Source organism: Micropterus salmoides, unplaced genomic scaffold (assembly GCF_014851395.1).
Source record: "Micropterus salmoides isolate LMB-PRFRI ecotype aquatic unplaced genomic scaffold, ASM1485139v1 Ms_hic_scaffold_6, whole genome shotgun sequence".
NCBI lineage: Eukaryota > Metazoa > Chordata > Actinopteri > Centrarchiformes > Centrarchidae > Micropterus > Micropterus salmoides.
Window position 1 is genome coordinate 27460838 of NW_024044348.1, and position 19133 is coordinate 27479970.

The 19133-nt window shown below is 40.6% G+C and overlaps 1 protein-coding gene across 1 annotated transcript in view; it reads left to right on the forward strand.

Annotated features, from left to right (window-relative positions):
* Positions 1–19133, forward strand: part of tln2a (talin 2a) — a 98560-nt gene that overhangs the window by 66481 nt on the left and 12946 nt on the right. The window contains 22 exon segments of the mRNA XM_038700602.1: positions 1390–1556; positions 4072–4200; positions 4896–5009; positions 5271–5384; positions 5905–6039; positions 6423–6551; positions 6744–6846; positions 7583–7791; positions 9065–9184; positions 9849–10046; positions 10138–10277; positions 10967–11060; positions 11242–11331; positions 11479–11601; positions 11722–11865; positions 13310–13471; positions 13772–13912; positions 14061–14242; positions 15659–15791; positions 16333–16434; positions 16908–17078; positions 17172–17318. Of these exon segments, the coding sequence (XP_038556530.1) occupies positions 1390–1556; positions 4072–4200; positions 4896–5009; positions 5271–5384; positions 5905–6039; positions 6423–6551; positions 6744–6846; positions 7583–7791; positions 9065–9184; positions 9849–10046; positions 10138–10277; positions 10967–11060; positions 11242–11331; positions 11479–11601; positions 11722–11865; positions 13310–13471; positions 13772–13912; positions 14061–14242; positions 15659–15791; positions 16333–16434; positions 16908–17078; positions 17172–17318 (3047 nt within the window).

Sequence of the window (19133 nt, forward strand, 5' to 3'; positions counted from 1 at the left end):
TTTTTTTACCCAAACCTACCAGATCTGACAAGGGTTTGACCTCACTTTGGCTGACTCCAAAACCAGCCTCTTCTGTCATACTAAGTCATGCAACCCATCAAAGAGTTTCTAAAGGAATACAGCACAATGTTGGCTCCTATCATGCTTTAAAATTCAGTCTAAAATGGGATAATTGTTTTCTTAAAGTGATGAAAAAGCACAAACTATATCTAATCTAATCTAAGCTGTAAAACTTGCTGTCCACAGCTCTAAAGCGATCTTACTGTGTGTCGTGCTTTATCCTATCTTCTCTTCAGAGAGACTGGCATATTTGTGGGTTTGAATGGACTGCTGTCAGCCCTGGTGAAGCCACAGAGAAAAGCTGACAGTGATGTTAACACGTCTGACAGCAGGGAAAGACAGCAAGAGATGCACAGAGAATGTCCCGGCCCAGCGGTCAGCTCACCAGAATTGATCGGCTTGATAGACAAGTTTGCTCTGCTGAGGCCTGAGTACACACAGCTAGTTGGAGAATACTGCCTTTGAACTGGTGTCAAATATGTCTGGTTATGTCAAACCTGGCATTCAGTTACAAACATGTGGAGAAAAGTGAAGTAAATCTTTCTGTAGTGCAGTTTGGCAGATCGGCCAGTACATTCACGTGAATTATAGAGGCTTACCGCCAAACAGCTTTTGTGGGGTGCCAGGTCTACTTTGACAGAGAGAATATGTACAACAACCCCTTTTGTTCTACCTCAGTAGTCTGATTCTAAGAATATATTCTGAGGGATTCAAAAACACCAGGGCTGGTGGAATAGTTGCAGCAATTTAACAGGTCACCTATAGGTGTTTATAACATCTGATCAGGGAGAGCAAGACATTTAACCACATGGAGCTGAGTGAAACACCGGGTGCTTTTTTTTTTATGATGCTGATGAACTTTCTGTTGAAATGCTCAGTACAGATGACCGTCACAATACAAGTCAACTTCCCATCAGTCGTTTTAACAAGTAAACTTTGAATTTCTCTTACTGATATAAAATTAAATGGTATCAAATTAAAAATCAATGCAATGTTTGTTGAAATATTTATCCGCTCCGCTAAGGTTTGCCAGCAGTGCATCACTTGCATCATTATCTCTAACTTGCACACAAGAATAGCATCATCAAGGACAGTTTGTATATTATTGCAAGTGGTTTAGAAATGAATTTTCCAAATTCTTCCTGACTATAAACTCCGGTGGCTTTGCAACAAAAGGATGGACTTACGCAATTACGTCAAAACAAGTTAACACGCTCAATCTCTCATTAGTATGACTCATCCATTAATCCACTTCTGTCCAATTATTCTCATCGCTCTCTCCTTCCCCTCATCTCTACACTACCTCCCTCTTCTCTAATCACCTCTCAGGAGAGATGGTTCGTCAGGCTCGGGTGTTGGCTCAGGCAACATCAGACCTGGTGAATGCCATGAGGTCTGATGCTGAGGCTGAGGTGGATGTCGACAATTCAAAGAAGTTGCTGGCAGCTGCTAAGTTGCTGGCTGATGCCACCGCAAGAATGGTGGAGGCAGCCAAGGTAAGCAGCGTGTGAGCAATAAAGGATATGATATTTATTCAGTTTTTCTTGTAATTTTGCTTTTGCATCTCAACTTTTGCAAAGGAACACTGTCTGACTTGCAAAAAAAATATTTATAAGTTGGCAATATTTCGCCACTAGACCTTCATCAGGCAAAAAAACCAAACATTTTTACTAATGAAGGTCTAGTATTGAAACGTTGTTTCTTTGCAACTTTTCCCCCTCCAACGCACCTGTCTCAAATTTATATCTTTTGTCACCAAAAAGCAGTGACTTTAGCAAGCCAAGGGTTTAGTTTAAAACAAGCTTTTTTTTCATGCATAATTCATATTGTTAACCCAAGAAAGTCTTGACAGGTTTTGTTTTTAATCACAGTAGTGGCATTTCTTAAGACCAGATGAAAATCTAGAGGGCCGGTTCTATTCTCTTGTACATACTGGGTGACCTCAGTGACAGCAGAGTGGAAAGAAGCTGAGTCAGAGACCCCAAGAGAGAGAGAGAGAGTGAGTGTGTGTGCGCAAAAAGGAAAAGACCAAAGATGACAGTTTTGGAAGTGATTCTGCTTAGTTTTGTTTGTGTTAAAGTGTTATTTCATTAATAACAGCTAAACATGTAAAGTGGTTTTATAGTGTATTTTTTTCAAAAGTCAACATTTCGAACATGGTCAACTTTCTTACTAAGCTGGAAATCAGAGCATCAAACTTGATTCAGTGATTATATGATGGATGCGCTTTGGTTTCAGTTTTGTTTCTAAAATTTACATAGAATTACTGTTAGGAGTGCTATGACCCTCTTTAATCTCAAATATACGCGAACATGGTTGTTGGCAAGCTAGAAATTAATAATAATAATACATCTTATTTGTAATGCACTTTATATTCAAACAAATAAAAACAGGTAAGTGCTAAAAAATAAAAACACACAAAGAGCACGAAAATAAAAAGGCAAAGAAAAGGGCAGGAGTTCCACCAAAAGCTCTCCTAAAAAGGTGGGTATTAAGTCACTATGCAGTTATGTTGGATATTCAGTGTAAACATGGTAGTGGACAGTTTAAATGAATTGGAACTTTAAAAAAAAAAAAAGTTATATTAGAATCCATACAGCGTTAAAGTTCTTCCATCCAAATCTTCTTACACCTCAAGTTTCCAGCGTAACATGACTAAGAGTAAGAGGATGTCAGACTCTTTCTTCCCAAGCTACCGAAGGGCAGGCTTAGCTTTGCCACTCTTCCCATCTTCCTCTATCTAAACAATTGATCTGCTATCGCTCTACATCAGTCTCATTATCTGTCCACAGAATCACCCACAGATAATAATAACTCTCCACTGCCACCATGAAAATTAAATGACGCCCTCCAGCTCGCATGATGGTCGAGATTGATGCCAGACTTATCACCATCACAGCTGTATATTTATCTGTGTCAATGGAGGCTGAGACTTCAGCCAGCCGTTGCCTTGGTAACTGATTGATTGAGCTGGTGCAGTTTAGTTTTTGAACTGTATGTTTTACAGCTGCCTCTGTTTATGAAGCCCATGTTCGGTAATGACTTGCTTTAGCCAAACATACATATTGTACATGTATTGTACACTGTAAAACATACCGTGCTTTTCGAGGGCTAGCTCGCCATGATTAATTCTTGAATGTGATATCTTGTTACTTCCTCTGGAAATGACACTTTTTAATAATTATGCAAATTGGCTGTTAAATTTAAATGGTGTCAGCAGTTGCCAGCAGGCAGACGACAGCTGCAGACACTGCTGATTTGAAGCTGGTCACTAACGCCAGTTTACTGTGGTTATTGCTAAGTTAAGTGTTATACAGAGTCTTGAAGTCGTGATAGTACTGCAAAATTATTTTTTGCCTTGTTTGTAGTGATATCTGTGTCTTGTGTGAGTTCTGCCAGTAGCATCCGTGGGGTTAAACATTACCTTAATGACATGGGTTTTCAGTAGCACACCAACTTATCAGTGTAGCTGTAGGTGAAGCTACCGAGTTCCCAATTAATTAACCTAATGGCAGCAGGATTAGCTTTCTCTCGAACAGCGGGAGACACGGAGATGTTAAGTGATATTGGTCTCCACAGAACCCAGTTAATTTGTACTGCTGGACACAACAAGAAATTTAGAGAGAGCTCCCTACTAATATGAATAAATAGCATATCTCACTGACATTTATTTATCATTTATTCATCACTGACAGGAGTATTTTTGTGGGAGTGCTCCCATGTGTAGGCGTGTCCGCTGCTCGTCTCAGGTGGTCTCAGTAGGATGTGATGAGTGCTGACATGTTACTCTGTCAAACAGGAAGGATAATGCTTTTCAAAGAAAGAAGTAGTGCAATAAAAAAGCATCTGTTTAAAGATGGTAGAAAGGCAGGGAATATTGTGAACAGATCACTCAGCCTTTTCTCCCATCCTTCCTTCCCACCCTCATACAAGATGTTTTTCTATCCTCCTCACCTGTCATGTTTTTACTGACGTGTGTGTGTGTGTGTGTGTGTGTGTGTGTGTTCTCAGGGCGCGGCGGCGTACCCAGAGAATGAGGACCAGCAGCAAAGACTGAGGGAGGCTGCGGAGGGGCTGCGTGTGGCCACAAACGCTGCTGCACAGAATGCCATCAAGAAGAAACTAATTAACAGACTGGAGGTCAGTGATGCCACATTTTGTCCCCAGAGAAATGGCTCCTTCAGGAAGAGGCCATTTCTTCCTGAATCTGAAAATATTTACAATAAAACATGACATTCACACCAAGACCAATCCTAAATGTCACCATCTAAAAAATATCCAAATATTAGGATACTATAATATCACCATCTACAAGGTGGAGGCATCACAGCAAGTATTAGATGTTGATTTCAGCCGCATGTCTTTCACCATTAAATGTCAGGGTAGACGGATTTAGGCTTGTTGTCAGTCTTTCTAATAATCCTGAAATAGGAAAAAGAGTAATCTCTCTTGAAAAGAGATTTAAAGGGCCTTATTTGCCCATGAGTTATTTGACTTGTGGCAGTTTTATGCATTTATGCATATTTTACTTTACTATTATTAGTTTTGTAAATATCAGCATTTTTATTATGTAAAATAATTTATTAGTTCTCTAGAAATAGGGTGCAAGATCTGCAAGAGAAAATTTTGAACAAGTAAGGAAACACCCACTCGTGGAAAAAAATTTTTAAAGCCCTGATACCACAAATCATCCAGACTAAGAAGCAGAGGTGTGAATCGAGAGGTCTTTGCTTTGAGTAGACACTTGAATAAAGACAGATAGACACAGAAAAAGAACTGCTATTTAATCATATTTTCCACATGGATTTTTATATATTGGTCTTAATATTCCTCAGAATGCTGCCAAGCAAGCAGCGGCTGCAGCCACTCAGACCATCGCGGCTGCTCAAAATGCTGCCGCCTCCAACAAGAACACTGCTGCTCACCAGCAGCTGGTGCAGAGCTGTAAGGTGAGGATCAATGCTTTTGGTTTGTCCCATTTCCCCGCCCCTTTTGATGAATAATTTAAACGGTTTACTTCACAATATTCTTCTTTTTATATTCATTATAAGCACATTTTTATCATCTTATCAGCAGTTATTGTATTGTGTGCACCCAAATTTCTTGCTTGATGATTTATAGAATAGTATAATATACTGAGGCTTTTAGTTAATCTGTGAAGTTTCCATGTTGACTGTATTTAAGCCTGTGTATGTGTTTTGTGCATGTAGGCAGTGGCAGACCACATCCCGCAACTCGTCCAGGGGGTGCGTGGCAGTCAGGCCAAACCAGAGGACCTCAGTGCACAACTAGCACTCATTATTGCCAGCCAGAACTTTCTACAGGTGCAGTACAGACAACACACACACATCTCTATCCCTGTGGGGACATCTCAATGCCCCCACTGTGACGCAGGTACCCAAAGGTTAGTGTGCATTGAGGTTAAATTCCCTCCCGGGATATAAAAACAGGAAACATACATACACACTATGGCCTTACCATTTCTCACCTTTGCTGGAGAAGAGATTGTTAAAACTTTTGTCCTCATACTCAGTTCGAGCCACTTCAGTCCTATATTGAGAACCAGGCTGAGCAAAGTATAAATAGTATTTCTGCCATGTAGGGATCCATTAAAATAGGCCTGTAACCTCTTTTTGATGTAAGCAGGAAGTTATAGAAGCAGTAGTGTGATGGGATTATGTGTTTAATGCTTCTGTGGCATCCTACTGATGGAGGAGTGTGTGTGGTCTCCACAAATACCACCACATAATTTAACCCCTGTTTCTTGTTGTTGCCCAGAGCAACATTTAGTAGTTTTTTTTTTTATTAAACATTTGTGAAACTTTTTTTGTCTCCACTTTGCAGCCTGGTAGTAAGATGGTGACCTCGTCTAAGTCATCTGTTCCCACGGTGACAGATCAGGCTGCAGCCATGCAACTGGGTCAGTGTGCCAAGAACCTGGCCACATGCCTGGCTGAGCTGAGGACGTCTGCACAGAAGGTAGTGCACACATACACACTCATATGTGGAAGTGCATGCAGGAAGTCACTTTCATTTTATGTGCATACTAATATGCAAAAACAAACGTAATACTCTTACATCAGTCCAGAGTGACATTGTACCTCTCTAGATAGTGTATACTAAGCAATGTGGTTAAAATCACGGCATGGACAAAAATAGTGCCGACCATGTCAGATGCACAATAGTTTGATGCACTATCCTCAAGTACTGGATTTGCAGTGAATGTGTGTTTTGTCTATAGCAGCTGTCTGCAGAAACTGACAATAAAAATATATTTCAATTAAAGGATCACTGCTACAAGTGCAAAACACAAATAATGACACTGAGCTGTGAATGACAGCAGACTTCCTTTTATCTTCTAGGCTCATGAAGCCTGCGGCCCCATGGAGATCGACTCTGCACTCACAGCAATCCAGACCCTGAGAAGTGAGCTGCAAGATGCCAAGCTGGCTGCTGTTAATGCCCAACTGAAACCTCTACCTGGAGAATCGGTAAGAGACATTTGATTCATTCTTCAAAACCCAACATGAAAAATGGCACTTGCATTAGGTTCAATCAAGCTATACAAAAGGTATAGACAAACAGCAACTCATGCCTGAAGCAGGGTCTAATGGGTTTGTGGGCTAATATTTGGTTTTTAGTTGCATATAAAGCTGCGGTTTTTCCCTTTCCCTCTGCTTTAGTTGGAGAAGTGTGCTCAGGATCTGGGCAGCACCTCTAAGTCAGTGGGATCCTCCATGGCTCAGCTTCTCACCTGTGCTGCACAAGGAAATGAACACTACACAGGTTGGTACTGTTGACACACTGACTTCAATTTTCAATTAGATTTTTAGAACATGCACAATCATTCCTCTTTTGTCCACTTTAAAACCTGCCTTTCAGCCTTCATATAAACATTTCTCTTTACTCCTTTTTCATAAACACACAAATTTAATTTTGAGCATACGTGATCCCCAACAGCCATCATGAGCATCAATACCAATTTTAATGTGTGGTCGCTGCCACAAACACTTTTCTGACTGAAGATTGATCTCAGTTACCAGTATCTTTTGCTTTGCAGTACACACTTTACACACATCTCCTTTTTTCACATGACTTTAAAATATTTGAGCTACTTGAGATGCGTTAGAATAATCTACTCTAATTACCCAACATACAGCATTTTATAGTATCCTTGGTTTTCCATAGAACCTAAGGAGAAATGCTCCTATTGGCTGGAAAGTAATCTTGTTAACTGCTGTATATAATATGGCTTCATTTAATTTGTTTAATCCCATGCAACTGATGTGTTTTTAAATGAGATGTCACATGAGACATGTTGGTTCCTGCCTGTAAGGCAAACACGCTCTCAGACCAAATTAGGTCTGTGTTGCTTGTTACATTTGTCAGGATGGAGGAAACGCCTTCTATGCATATGTGACATAGATTTACAAATTACCTATGATGCCTCTAAGGTACTGTCCTGACTGGAGTTGTTGTGTGTCACATTAATACTCTCTCTTACCTCTGATTCTGTGTGTAGGAATAGCAGCCAGAGAGACGGCTCAGGCCCTGAAAACACTGGCTCAGGCAGCCCGCGGTGTTGCTGCCTCCACCACAGACCCCATGGCTGCTGCTGGCATGCTGGACTCAGCTCGCGATGTTATGGAGGGCTCAGCGCTTCTTATTCATGAGGCCAAGCAGGCACTTATTTCCCCCGGAGACGCAGAGAGTCAGCAGAGGCTGGCGCAGGTGAGATGGCTGAGGGTCACTCCCGAGGTTTGGAGTCTATTCTGCATTTTAACACTACGGTTGAGTCTTGATGCTGCAAGCTTGAAGCCTCAGTTCATCTTTCTGTCAGACTATAGTACCAGTGCCATAAAGCTAACACCATTAAATGTCACCGCAAAGACAGTCCTGCTGGGTTGTCAAAACAAAATGCACTGACTGTGAGTCATGAGACTTTTGCATACAACCACTGATTCACTTGTAATTGGGCTGTTATTCTTAAGTTACTTTAACCTTATCTCCACTCAATGTTTAGTCATATTTTTCTCACCACATACAGCATGTGTATGTGTTTCATGCATATATATATATATATATATATATATATATATATATATATATATATATATATATATATATATATATATATATATATATATATATATATATATATATATATATATATATATATATATATATATATATATATATATATATATATATATAATATTCATTACACATCAAACCCAGTATCTTACCTTTGGATGAGTCTGAATTTGGACAAAAACAGAATGTTTAATGATGATCATTTTGAAGAACTTGTTGAATCCCATGTGTTTTACATAGAAATAGTGTGACTTTTGAAGATTGCTAAACAGAATTGGTTTCTCTGTAAGAAATTGAATATGCAGCCACGTAAACCTGAAAGGAAATTCAGCCGTTTTGCCCAAAATACTTTACTAATATTGCCTCCTCCATATTTTCTCCACAAAAGAAAAAAAATATAGGTTTCTCAAAAGCAATGTGGAGAATTAAACAAGTTGATCACAAAAATGCAATCAGGCTGTTCTTTTCAACTTGAAAAAATACTCTTATAATACTGTTTTGCCCTTTTTGCCGTGGAATATAAAATTAAGTTAAGAAGCCTGTGCTGCACTATTAAATTATTGGCTCTTGTTTGCATCTCTGTGAACTGCTTCACTAAGGTCCCTTTATGTTGCCGTGTGCTTCTGTTTTGGCCTCTGTGATTTGACAACCCATTTTGTGACTTGTTGCAAGCACTCACAGACATATTTGTTGATATTTATGAAAAGGGGGGGCGGGGAGCAAAATGGTGATATCAATTACTCTGCAAGACATCCTTGCTTGATGTCTGTGAAGGTTCTCAGTCATCCAGGTCATAGTTATCCAAAGAAGGTTAAAAAATGTCGTTGCTTATTAGCATTTTTAAAGTCTCATTCCAAGCTTCCTCTAGTCGCTCTAACCCAGACGATTGTGAACCTGCTGTGTGTTCCAGGTGGCCAAGGCTGTGTCTCACTCCCTGAATAACTGCGTCAACTGTCTGCCTGGCCAGAAGGATGTGGACATGGCTCTCAAGAGCATCGGAGAGGCCAGCAAGAAGCTGCTGATTGAAACTGTGAGTTTGGTCTGACTCCCCAGAGCAAGATTAGCATAGTGTGTTTCTTTAAATGCTCACCAGGAAAACAGTCCTTGAGGATTGTGTTGCAATGAGCGACATATCCAAGTTAAGTGAAATTTACTTGTTTGATAGAAAAGTTTCAATGACTATTTTTAGCTAATTTTAAGAGCACTGTTCCAGTATGTCACAGCCTGAGAGGACTAGAATACTTATGTTTTATCGTTAGTATGCAAATAGGGAAAGTGTCACAATTTTATTTTTTTATTGCTTTTACAAAATGTCCACTCTCAAACGTGAGCAGTTCTTAAGTTTGAAACTGAAAAACTGTACTTAATGTTTGGATTGAGCACACAATTCAGACACATTTGGACACATTATTATTATTATTATTATTATTATTATTATTATTATTACTTTATTATTATAATACAGCCATTCAGTAAGGCTTAGATGCTGTAGTTTTTGAATTGTCACATCAGTATTAAATTAATTATTCTCTTGTTAGTAGTATCATAGAAAGGACTCTGTTAATAATCTTTCAGTTTTATCTTAAATCACTGCTTATCCACATAAACATAAAATGGACTTGAGGTTGTTGTCACACCTTAAGTACTGTTGCATAACATAAAAAATATATAATTTTCTTGTGTCCTACCTTCAGGTCCCTCTAGCCTCCAAGTCCTTTCAGGAGGCACAGAGCGAGCTAAACCAAACAGCAGCCGACCTGAACCAGTCGGCAGGCGACGTGGTCCATGCCTCCAGAGGCTCCAGCAGCCAGCTGGCGGTGGCCTCTGGAAAGTTCAGCCAAGACTTTGATGAGTTCCTGGATGCTGGTATAGAGATGGCTGGCCACACTCAGGTCGGTTTTGTTATGAGTTTCACAGGAACATCAAAGTCTTTATAAAGGGCTTTAACAGATATAAAAGCCTTTTTGATTTTTGTCATTTTAGAAAAAGGATGACCAGGTGCAGGTGATTGGTAACCTGAAGAACATCTCCATGGCTTCTAGCAAGCTGCTGTTGGCAGCTAAGAGTCTGTCTGTAGACCCTGCAGCAGCAAATGCCAAGAACCTGCTAGCTGCTGCCGCAAGGTACCACGACTAGCCACATACACACCTACACATTCTGCTTTGTATCAAATATCTCCTGCTGAAATTGTGAAGATGGAGTCTGATGGGATGTTCCTCATCCCTTCTCTAGCAGTTAGTGCTGCTAGTCTGAACAACCTTCATTCAACCAGTGTGACCATTCAGCAGCTGAAATCTTCTGATGGCAAATCTTAAGAGTTTAAGGTTCATCAATAAGGCCGGCAGCAAAGAATTGGTTGTTTTAATAACTGCCCAAAACAAGACTGTTTTTTAAATTCTTTTTTTTAATTTTATTTTTAGTGCTAGTGATTACACCACTAAGCAGTAAGTAATTCATTCAACATATTGAACTGTGATAATAATATCCATCAAGGCAAGTGTTTGATGTCTATGTTATGTCGTCCGCTCACGATGAAAATCATAACTTGGTCATTAAGGCTTTAATGGTGCTATTGGTAGCTGCCAACCACACTTGCAATAATAAATAAAAAATAAGATGATTATTTATAATAAGATATGACATTTTGAAGATAAGATGAAAGAAATCTCCAGAATAAACTGAATAAGCTGGTACACACAAACACAGGCATATATATGTATGCAAAGATGCATGCACACAGAAACCACTTCTTACCACACACCTTCAAGGGCTAAAGTGTAATATTTTTTTTCTGTTTGGTTCTTTGTTTCAGAGCGGTGACTGACAGCATTAACCAGCTGATCACGCTGTGTACACAGCAGGCCCCAGGCCAGAAGGAGTGTGACAATGCCCTGAGAGAGCTGGAGGTAAACAGAACTTTACAAGCTTGGGATCAAACAGGAACTATCAGAAAAAATATCAACAAAGGCTTGATGGGAATCTTATTTACCATGCTCTATCTGACCCAAAGAAATAATAATTATTAGCATTTTTGTAAAAAAACTGGGAAATACTATCTAAAACTCATACTGCTCACTCATCTCCCAGGCTGTCAGGGGAATGCTGGACAACCCCAACGAGCCGATCAGTGACCTCTCCTACTTTGACTGCATCGAGAGTGTGATGGAGAACTCTAAGGTAGGCCTTCAAAACAAACGGCTTAGTGATCAAACACTCAAGCATTGTGCACACACACAGCATCTCTCTCTCTCTCTCTCTCTCTCTCTCTCTCTCTCTCTCTCTCTCTCTTTCTTTTCTGCTGGCCCACTCCTTTGTTCTATCCAGGTACTGGGAGAGTCTATGGCAGGTATTTCTCAGAACTGCAAGACCGGAGATGTGTCTGCATTTGGAGACTGTGTAGGATCGGCCTCAAAAGCCCTGTGCGGCCTCACAGAAGCTGCAGGACAGGTACAGAATGTGGAGGAAGAACTCTCACAGAACAGAAGCAACAAAATGGATCATATTGCCTTTTTGTTTGTAATGGCGATGCTGGTAAATGCTAATGATGGGAGTTTTTTCCCGCCACAGGCCTCCTACTTGGTGGGTGTATCTGATCCCAACAGTCAAGCAGGACACCAGGGTTTGGTGGATCCCATCCAGTTTGCCAAAGCCAATCAGGCAATCCAGATGGCCTGTCAGAATCTTGTAGACCCAGACAGTAGTCCCTCCCAGGTACATGCACTTAAAATATTCTCTTTGTCATCTGCAGTCCTGATTTCTTTTTTTTTTTTTTTTTTTCTTTTTTTTTTGTCACACTGAAATGTTTCAGATCATCAAACAAATTGAGATATTAGACAAAGATAACACAAGTAAACACAAACTGCAGTTTTTAAATTAAGGTTTTTATTATTAAGAGGGGGAAAAAATCCAAACTTATATGGCGCTGTGTGAAAAAGTGACCCCCACCCCCCTCACAGCCTGATTACTGCCACACCTGTTCTCAATCAAGAAATCACTTAAATAGGACCTGCCTGACAAAGTGAAGTAGATCAAAAGATCCTCAAAATCATGACAGACATCATGCTGCGATCCAAAGAGATTCAGGAACAAATGAGAAACAGAGTAATTGAGATTTGGAAAAGTATGGAAAAGGTTATAAAGCCATCTCTAAAGCTTTGGGACTCCAGCGAACCACATTGAGAGCCATTATCCACTAATGGCAAAAACATGGAGCAGTGGTGAACCTTCCCAGGAGTGACAGGACGACCAAAATTATCCTAAGAGCAAGAAAGTTGAACTTTTTGGAAGATGTGTGTGTCCCGTTACATCTGGCGTAAAAGTAACACAGTATTTCAGAAAAGGAACATCATACCAACAATAAAATATGGTGGTGGTAGTGTGGTGATCTGGGGCTGTTTTGCTGCTTCAGGACCTGGAAGACTTGCTGTGGTAATGTGACGGCATGAATTATGCTGTCTACCAAAAGATCCTGAAGGAGAATGTCTGGCTGTCTGTTCGTGACCTCAGGCTGAAGCACCCTTGGGTTCTGCAGCAGGACAATAATCCAAAATAACAACAAGTCCACGTCTGAATGGCTTAAGAAAAACAAAATGTAGACTTTGTATTAGCTTAGGTAAAGTCCTGACCTGAATCAGATTCAGATATTGTGGCATGACCTTAAAAAAGCAGTTAAGGCTCAAACCCTCCAATGTGGCTGAATTACAACAATTCTTCAAAGATGAGTGGGCCAAAATTCCTCCCCAGCGCTGTAAAAGACTCGTTGCCAGTTATTGCCAACGCTTAATTGCAGTTGTTGCTGCTAAAGGTGACCCAACCAGTTATTAGGTTTAAGGGGGGATTTTTTCCCCCCTTAATAATAAAAAGTTAATCTAAAAACATTTTGTGTTTACTTGTTATGTAATTATAATAAGTTGTCTAATATTTTAATTTGTGTGATGATCTGAAACATTTTAGTGCAACAAACATGCAAAAAAAAAAAACAAGAATAGAAAAGAAATGAATCAGGAAGGGGTCAAACACTACTTCACAACACTGTATATAAATGTGACCCTGGGCTGAGTATTTGATGACTGCATTGTCATCTGCTTAACCATAAACCATTTCTTTGAGAGAAAATCTCAGTTACTAATTGAACATTTTGTGTATAATGTGGCAGGTACTCTCTGCAGCCACCATTGTTGCTAAGCACACCTCGGCACTGTGCAATGCCTGCCGTCTGGCTTCCTCCAAGACAACCAACCCTGTTGCCAAGAGGCACTTTGTTCAGTCTGCCAAGGAGGTGGCCAACAGCACCGCCAACTTGGTCAAAACCATCAAGGTAGGATTTCTTTGTCTTGTCAAAAGGCTGGCTCTGTCCCCTAATTGGCTTACCACAGTACAGATCTGGATTTAGCTTAGACAGTAAAGTCCTTTTGTGACTGATGTGGGATCATTTTAATGAATCCTGAAACAAATGTGATGCCAATCAGCTCCTATGTGTTCCCAAAAATAATTTCTATCAAACTGCTGTCAATGGTTTGTGTAATTCCTGATTCTTGGGTTGGATAACTTAATTGGTACTTTTGTTTAATCAGATTTGTTTCATGCATATTCATATTACGTCTCTCTCCTTTTCTAGGCTTTAGATGGGGATTTCTCGGAGGAGAACAGGAACAAGTGTCGAGTTGCCACGGCTCCGTTAATCGAGGCTGTGGAAAACCTGACAACATTTGCTTCCAACCCAGAGTTTGCCAGCATCCCAGCTCAAATCAGCAACGAGGTATGACAATGTGAACATTAGGGTTTGTAGATTACACACATCATTACATCAATTGAAGTGCTGAAAAACTTATATTGCAATAAATGCATACATTTGGTCAATTAAAGTTGTTTTATTTAAAAAATATATATATATTTTTTCCCTGTAGGGCTATGCGGCCCAGGAGCCCATCCTCCACTCGGCACGCTCCATGCTCGACAGCTCCACCTACCTGCTCAAGACTGCTCGCTCATTGGTTATCAACCCCAAAGACCCGCCCACCTGGTCTGTTCTAGCTGGTCACTCTCGCACCGTGTCCGACTCCATCAAGAGTCTCATCACAGCCATCCGGTTAGTTAAAAAATGTATTTGGATGTAACAAATGGGATGCTAAAGAAAGCAATGGGTGACAAAATAGAATATGTAAAAATTAAACCAAGAAGAAATAGTTCGATATTTTGGGAAGTTTGTTTATATGCTTTCTTTGCCGAGAGTTAGATAAGATCAACACCACTTTCATGTCTGTACGATAAATATGAAGTTACCGCCAGCAGCCGCTTAGCTTAGCTTAGCTTAGCACAAAGACTGGAGACAGGAAAAAAACGGGTAACTTTTAGCCTAGCAGCACCTCTAAAAATCACTAATTAATATGCTGTATCTCGTTTGTTTAATCTGTACCATGTTGTGGTTTTATGTGGTGACAGGCTCTTTTGGCTGAGAGCAGTGACTTCCTGGAGTCTTGTTGTCACTTTAAGGTTACCAAGCAACTAGCAGAAACTTATAAAGTTACCAAAACATCATCATTTTAACACCACTGTACTCCGTTTCCCTGCTGTGATTATAGTTATTTATGGGGGGTTTTAATCAAGTTGTAGTATAGCTTTTACTTCCCTTTATCTGAATACATTGCTAAAACTTCTAAACCGCCTGTGAGAATAATGCAGCGTCCTTGACAAAAGGATGCCCAAATGCTTGTTCTTATACCTCCACAGCTTAAATGTTTAATCTCCTCACACCTTTTGTACCTAACCTTGATCAGAACAAAACTATTGTCCATGAGGAACTAATTTCCTGTGTCAAATGCACTGAATGTTAATGTTGCTGCTTGGCTCAGAACATTGTTCACAAGCAGCCAGCTTAGCATCTCGTTCAGTTCTGATGCCCTTATCACAGTCTTCCTTTCAGACTGCAAATTGAGAACTCAGAGGCTTTAATAGCATTCAGTCATACACCGCGGTGCCAAAGAACACAGATAGGAATGGACTCCTTCAAAAGCCAACCTCATAACTTTGTTATTCTACTTACAAGCAAAGTTGATTTATTTTATTTATTTATTTATTTATTTTTAGTTTTACTTTCAGTGTGCCACAATGCATGGAAATGGATGCTTAACTGAACTCATTCTGCCCGTGTGGACGGTGCCCCAGACCATTAAGGTGCTTCAAAGCTAATTTGGCTGCCCAGCTTGATCTCCCTGTGTAGTGATGAGACCCTACAGGCCACACTTCAGCAGATGTGAGCAGCAATGAGATGAGGGGAACAGTAGACAAGATGAAGACATCCTGGAACCTGTCTATCTTTTATTGTTAGTTATGTTAACATTAGCACTCCCCTCTCTTCCTGTCTCATTTTTCCCTTTCTTCATCACCTTCTCTGTGCTGTTTTTTCCCCCTATACTTCATCCTTCAACTTTTATTCTCATTTCTGTTTTCAACCATTTTATTACTTTCTGGTTGTCTTCTTTTCCTGTTCCCATTTTATTCTCAGGGACAAGGCCCCAGGCCAGCGGGAGTGTGACTCGTCAATTGATAACATCAACAAATGTATCCGGGACATTGAGCAGGCCTCTCTGGCAGCAGTCAGCCAGAACTTAGCCAGCAGGGATGACATTTCACTCGAGGTAAGCAACCACCAGAAAATAAGTTGACATTTTCCACAGAGAACTACTGTTATCTTTCTCTGTTTGCATTTGTCTCACCACTGTTTTACAGTCTGATAGCTTTTTTGTTTCTTTGTCCTTTTTGTGCCTTTCTGTTAAATTAAGGATCTATTATTGGTAGTTTTAATGATGTTTCTTCATTCTAGGTCACAAACCGCTCATTAGACAGAAATCAGGGATTTAATTACTTGTAATTGAAATATTTTGTTCATCCATAAGTAGCTGGCGTGCAGTACAGTTTGGATCCCACTGGATCCTTATTCCCTATACCGAGATGTTTTAATGCAGAACTAGTCACAGAGTGGTTTTTGGCTCTTGCACCAGTTTTGTTGATTTATGAAGACTTTAAGGTGACATATTAAAAGCAAGAGTGATTTGGGGCAAGTATGTCCCTGTTTAGTTCTCTGTCTAATGCTTTATTAGCAGGTTCCAGGTGACTCATTTGAATGTACCTCTGTCTATCATTAAAAGCAACAAATTTCTTTTTATTTCCTCTCTTTAGGCGCTACAAGAACAACTGACTTCCACTGTGCAGGAAATTGGCCACTTAATTGACCCCATTTCCACCGCTGCCAGAGGCGAGGCTTCCCAACTAGGACACAAGGTATGTAGGGCAGGGAGTTAATTACTTAACTTAACTGTGCCGTAACCATAGCATAACTGTGCAGCAGTTATCTGGACAAATGGGTTATCTGAACAAAATTAGTGTTGTGATACTTATCACGGCAATATCTCTTCAACCATTAGATGCCTCTAAAGACTCTCTTCTCTATGACATGTAAAAGCAAAGAGGCAATGAGTTCATTCAGTTTTGGAAGTAGTACACTGCATGAAGACAAAGCAAGCTTTTAATTCAATGCAACCTTAATGATCACTTAAGTAAAATAATGAGAAGCTGAAAAGAACGGAACCACAAGTCTGCCATCATTCCCCCTGCCATGCGTTTTAGCACACATACATCTTTTTCAATGTCATTGACTTACTTGGTGGGGGGGGGGTTGTTGTCCATTTGAAAATGTAGCATTTGCTGTAATTAAGGAATGCTTAGTGATTAAAAACTGTCACCCTTTTCCTCAGGTGACCCAGTTGGCTGGTTACTTTGAACCGCTGATCTTGGCGTCTGTGGGTGTAGCGTCCAAGCTGAATGACCACCAGCAGCAGATGACTTTCCTGGACCAAACTAAGACCCTGGCTGAGTCTGCCCTGCAGATGCTCTATGCTGCCAAGGAGGGTGGAGGAAACCCAAAGGTAGAACTCTCTCTCTTAAATGTTGCTTCTCTCGGCCACTGGAAGGATTATCTGGACATTTTATTTAATGTGTCTTGATGTCACACTGGACAGGCATCCCATACCCATGATGCCATAGCAGAGGCAGTCCAGCTCATGAAGGAGGCGGTTGATGATATCATGGTGACACTGAATGAGGCCGCCAGCGAAGTGGGAATGGTCGGAGGAATGGTGGAGTCCATCGCAGAGGCCATGGCCAAGGTGAGTGCTGCAGGGGTGCTGGGCAGACACTGGTGATTAGAAAACACCAGATCATGACTATTAGCTTTCCATCTGACTAGATGCCAAGATTGGACGAATCAGTTCAAACTCTTTGGTTCTTTAATAAGACCTAACAGCATCTCCGTCAACTTTCTCCTGCCACTCACCCAGTAGGAACAGACTAAGTAGAAAAGCCCAGACATCCTTTTCCCTAGCCATGACTCGAGGTTTATCTCAGGATCCCGAGGCGTTACCAGGCCAGAAGCAGCCCCTTCAGTGAATTCTAAACCTGCTTCAGGGTCTCCTCCTAATTGGGTGCCCTGGAAAGATTTCCAGAAGGTAGATGTCAAGGAGTTATCTCTACCAGATGCCCAAACCACCTCAGAGGTTCTCTTCAGCTGCAGAGAAGCAGCTGGTCTGTACTCATCTGAAGATTTTTCAAGGCTAGTGCCTTAATCAAGTTCACTCTCACCCAGTGTTTTCACCACCATGTGATCAGGAGACAGCCCCTCTTTTCTTGAGTTACAAGATAGTATGGCTACAAATCTGATAATACGATCATCCATTTTTACCCTAAGGTGATCAAGACAGCAGTCTGAATGAGAATTATATAGTGGAAAAGATCCTGTTTTGGCAAGAGCCACGGAAAGAGCCAAAGTACTGTTGAGAAAACAAGTGGTAGTGAGGGCAGGGAAACAGGCAGGGAAGCAAATGGTCTTCTGTTTCAGGAACAACCATCATTTTCTAATTAAGATTGTCTTGATTTTCTTTTTTCCCCCATGGTTCCTTTGTGTAACATCTTGATTACAACCTCAGTGTCTCCTAAGCACCATAAAAAGTCAACTGATTAGCATATTAATACAAATCACAAGCCATCGAAGCCGAGGAAAATTGTCACTGTAACACATCCACTCCCAGCCAGTGTTATGCCTTTTAGACTCATCTTTCCAATTAACAGTCAAACTACTGGCATAAGGTGCGAAGCAAGAAAAAGTCTTTTATCTCAAGTACACATGAAATAGCGTCAAATAATTACACCCCTCCTCGCCTTTCTGAGTGAGACTTATTGCTGGGGTGAAAAAGTGCCTCAGGTGTGGGTTACCAGACGGAACGGCAACTTTGTGTGCCACGTCATGAATAATTAACCAAAGTGGTTCAGTTTGCGTATTGCACGATGAGCATGTGATTGTGTTTTGTCCGTGTGTCACTCAGCATGTGCATGTCAGTAGTTGATTAAAATGAGATAATCCTCTTAGATGATCCATCGACATAATGGTCAGGAAAACCCTTCAAATCGCCTCTGCTGTAACCACAGCAGAGGCTGAACTTTTAGTAACTTGGTCAACATCGCAGATGAGGTGTTACTTCACTCAGCGGGTTAAGTGAACATCATGTACTTGCGATATTGTGGATTAATTCCACCACCGGCATTCTTTTCCCCACATGGCGTCATCTCTCTCGTCTCCTCAGCTTTGACACAAAACTTATCTAATTTAGCAGAAATGTCCGAAAACATAATGTATGCACTGCACGCTGGTGTTTTTGCAGTTGATGCTATTTTAAAGCTGTAATTACAGCGTGGATTTGGTGGATAATTTGTAATGGGTGTTTATCATTCAGTGAGTGTTTTTTGAATACAAAATTGCATTAACATCGGTTTGCAGATGAACTGGTGCCTGCACACCTGGCAGAATTATTATAATTGAAGGGTAGATTAGACTTAACATTTGGCTGCAGCTAAAGAGCTGAATGATTGATTGTTCTCATGGTTTAAGATGTTTGCACCTTTTGTGAAGGACAAACCAATCACGCCTA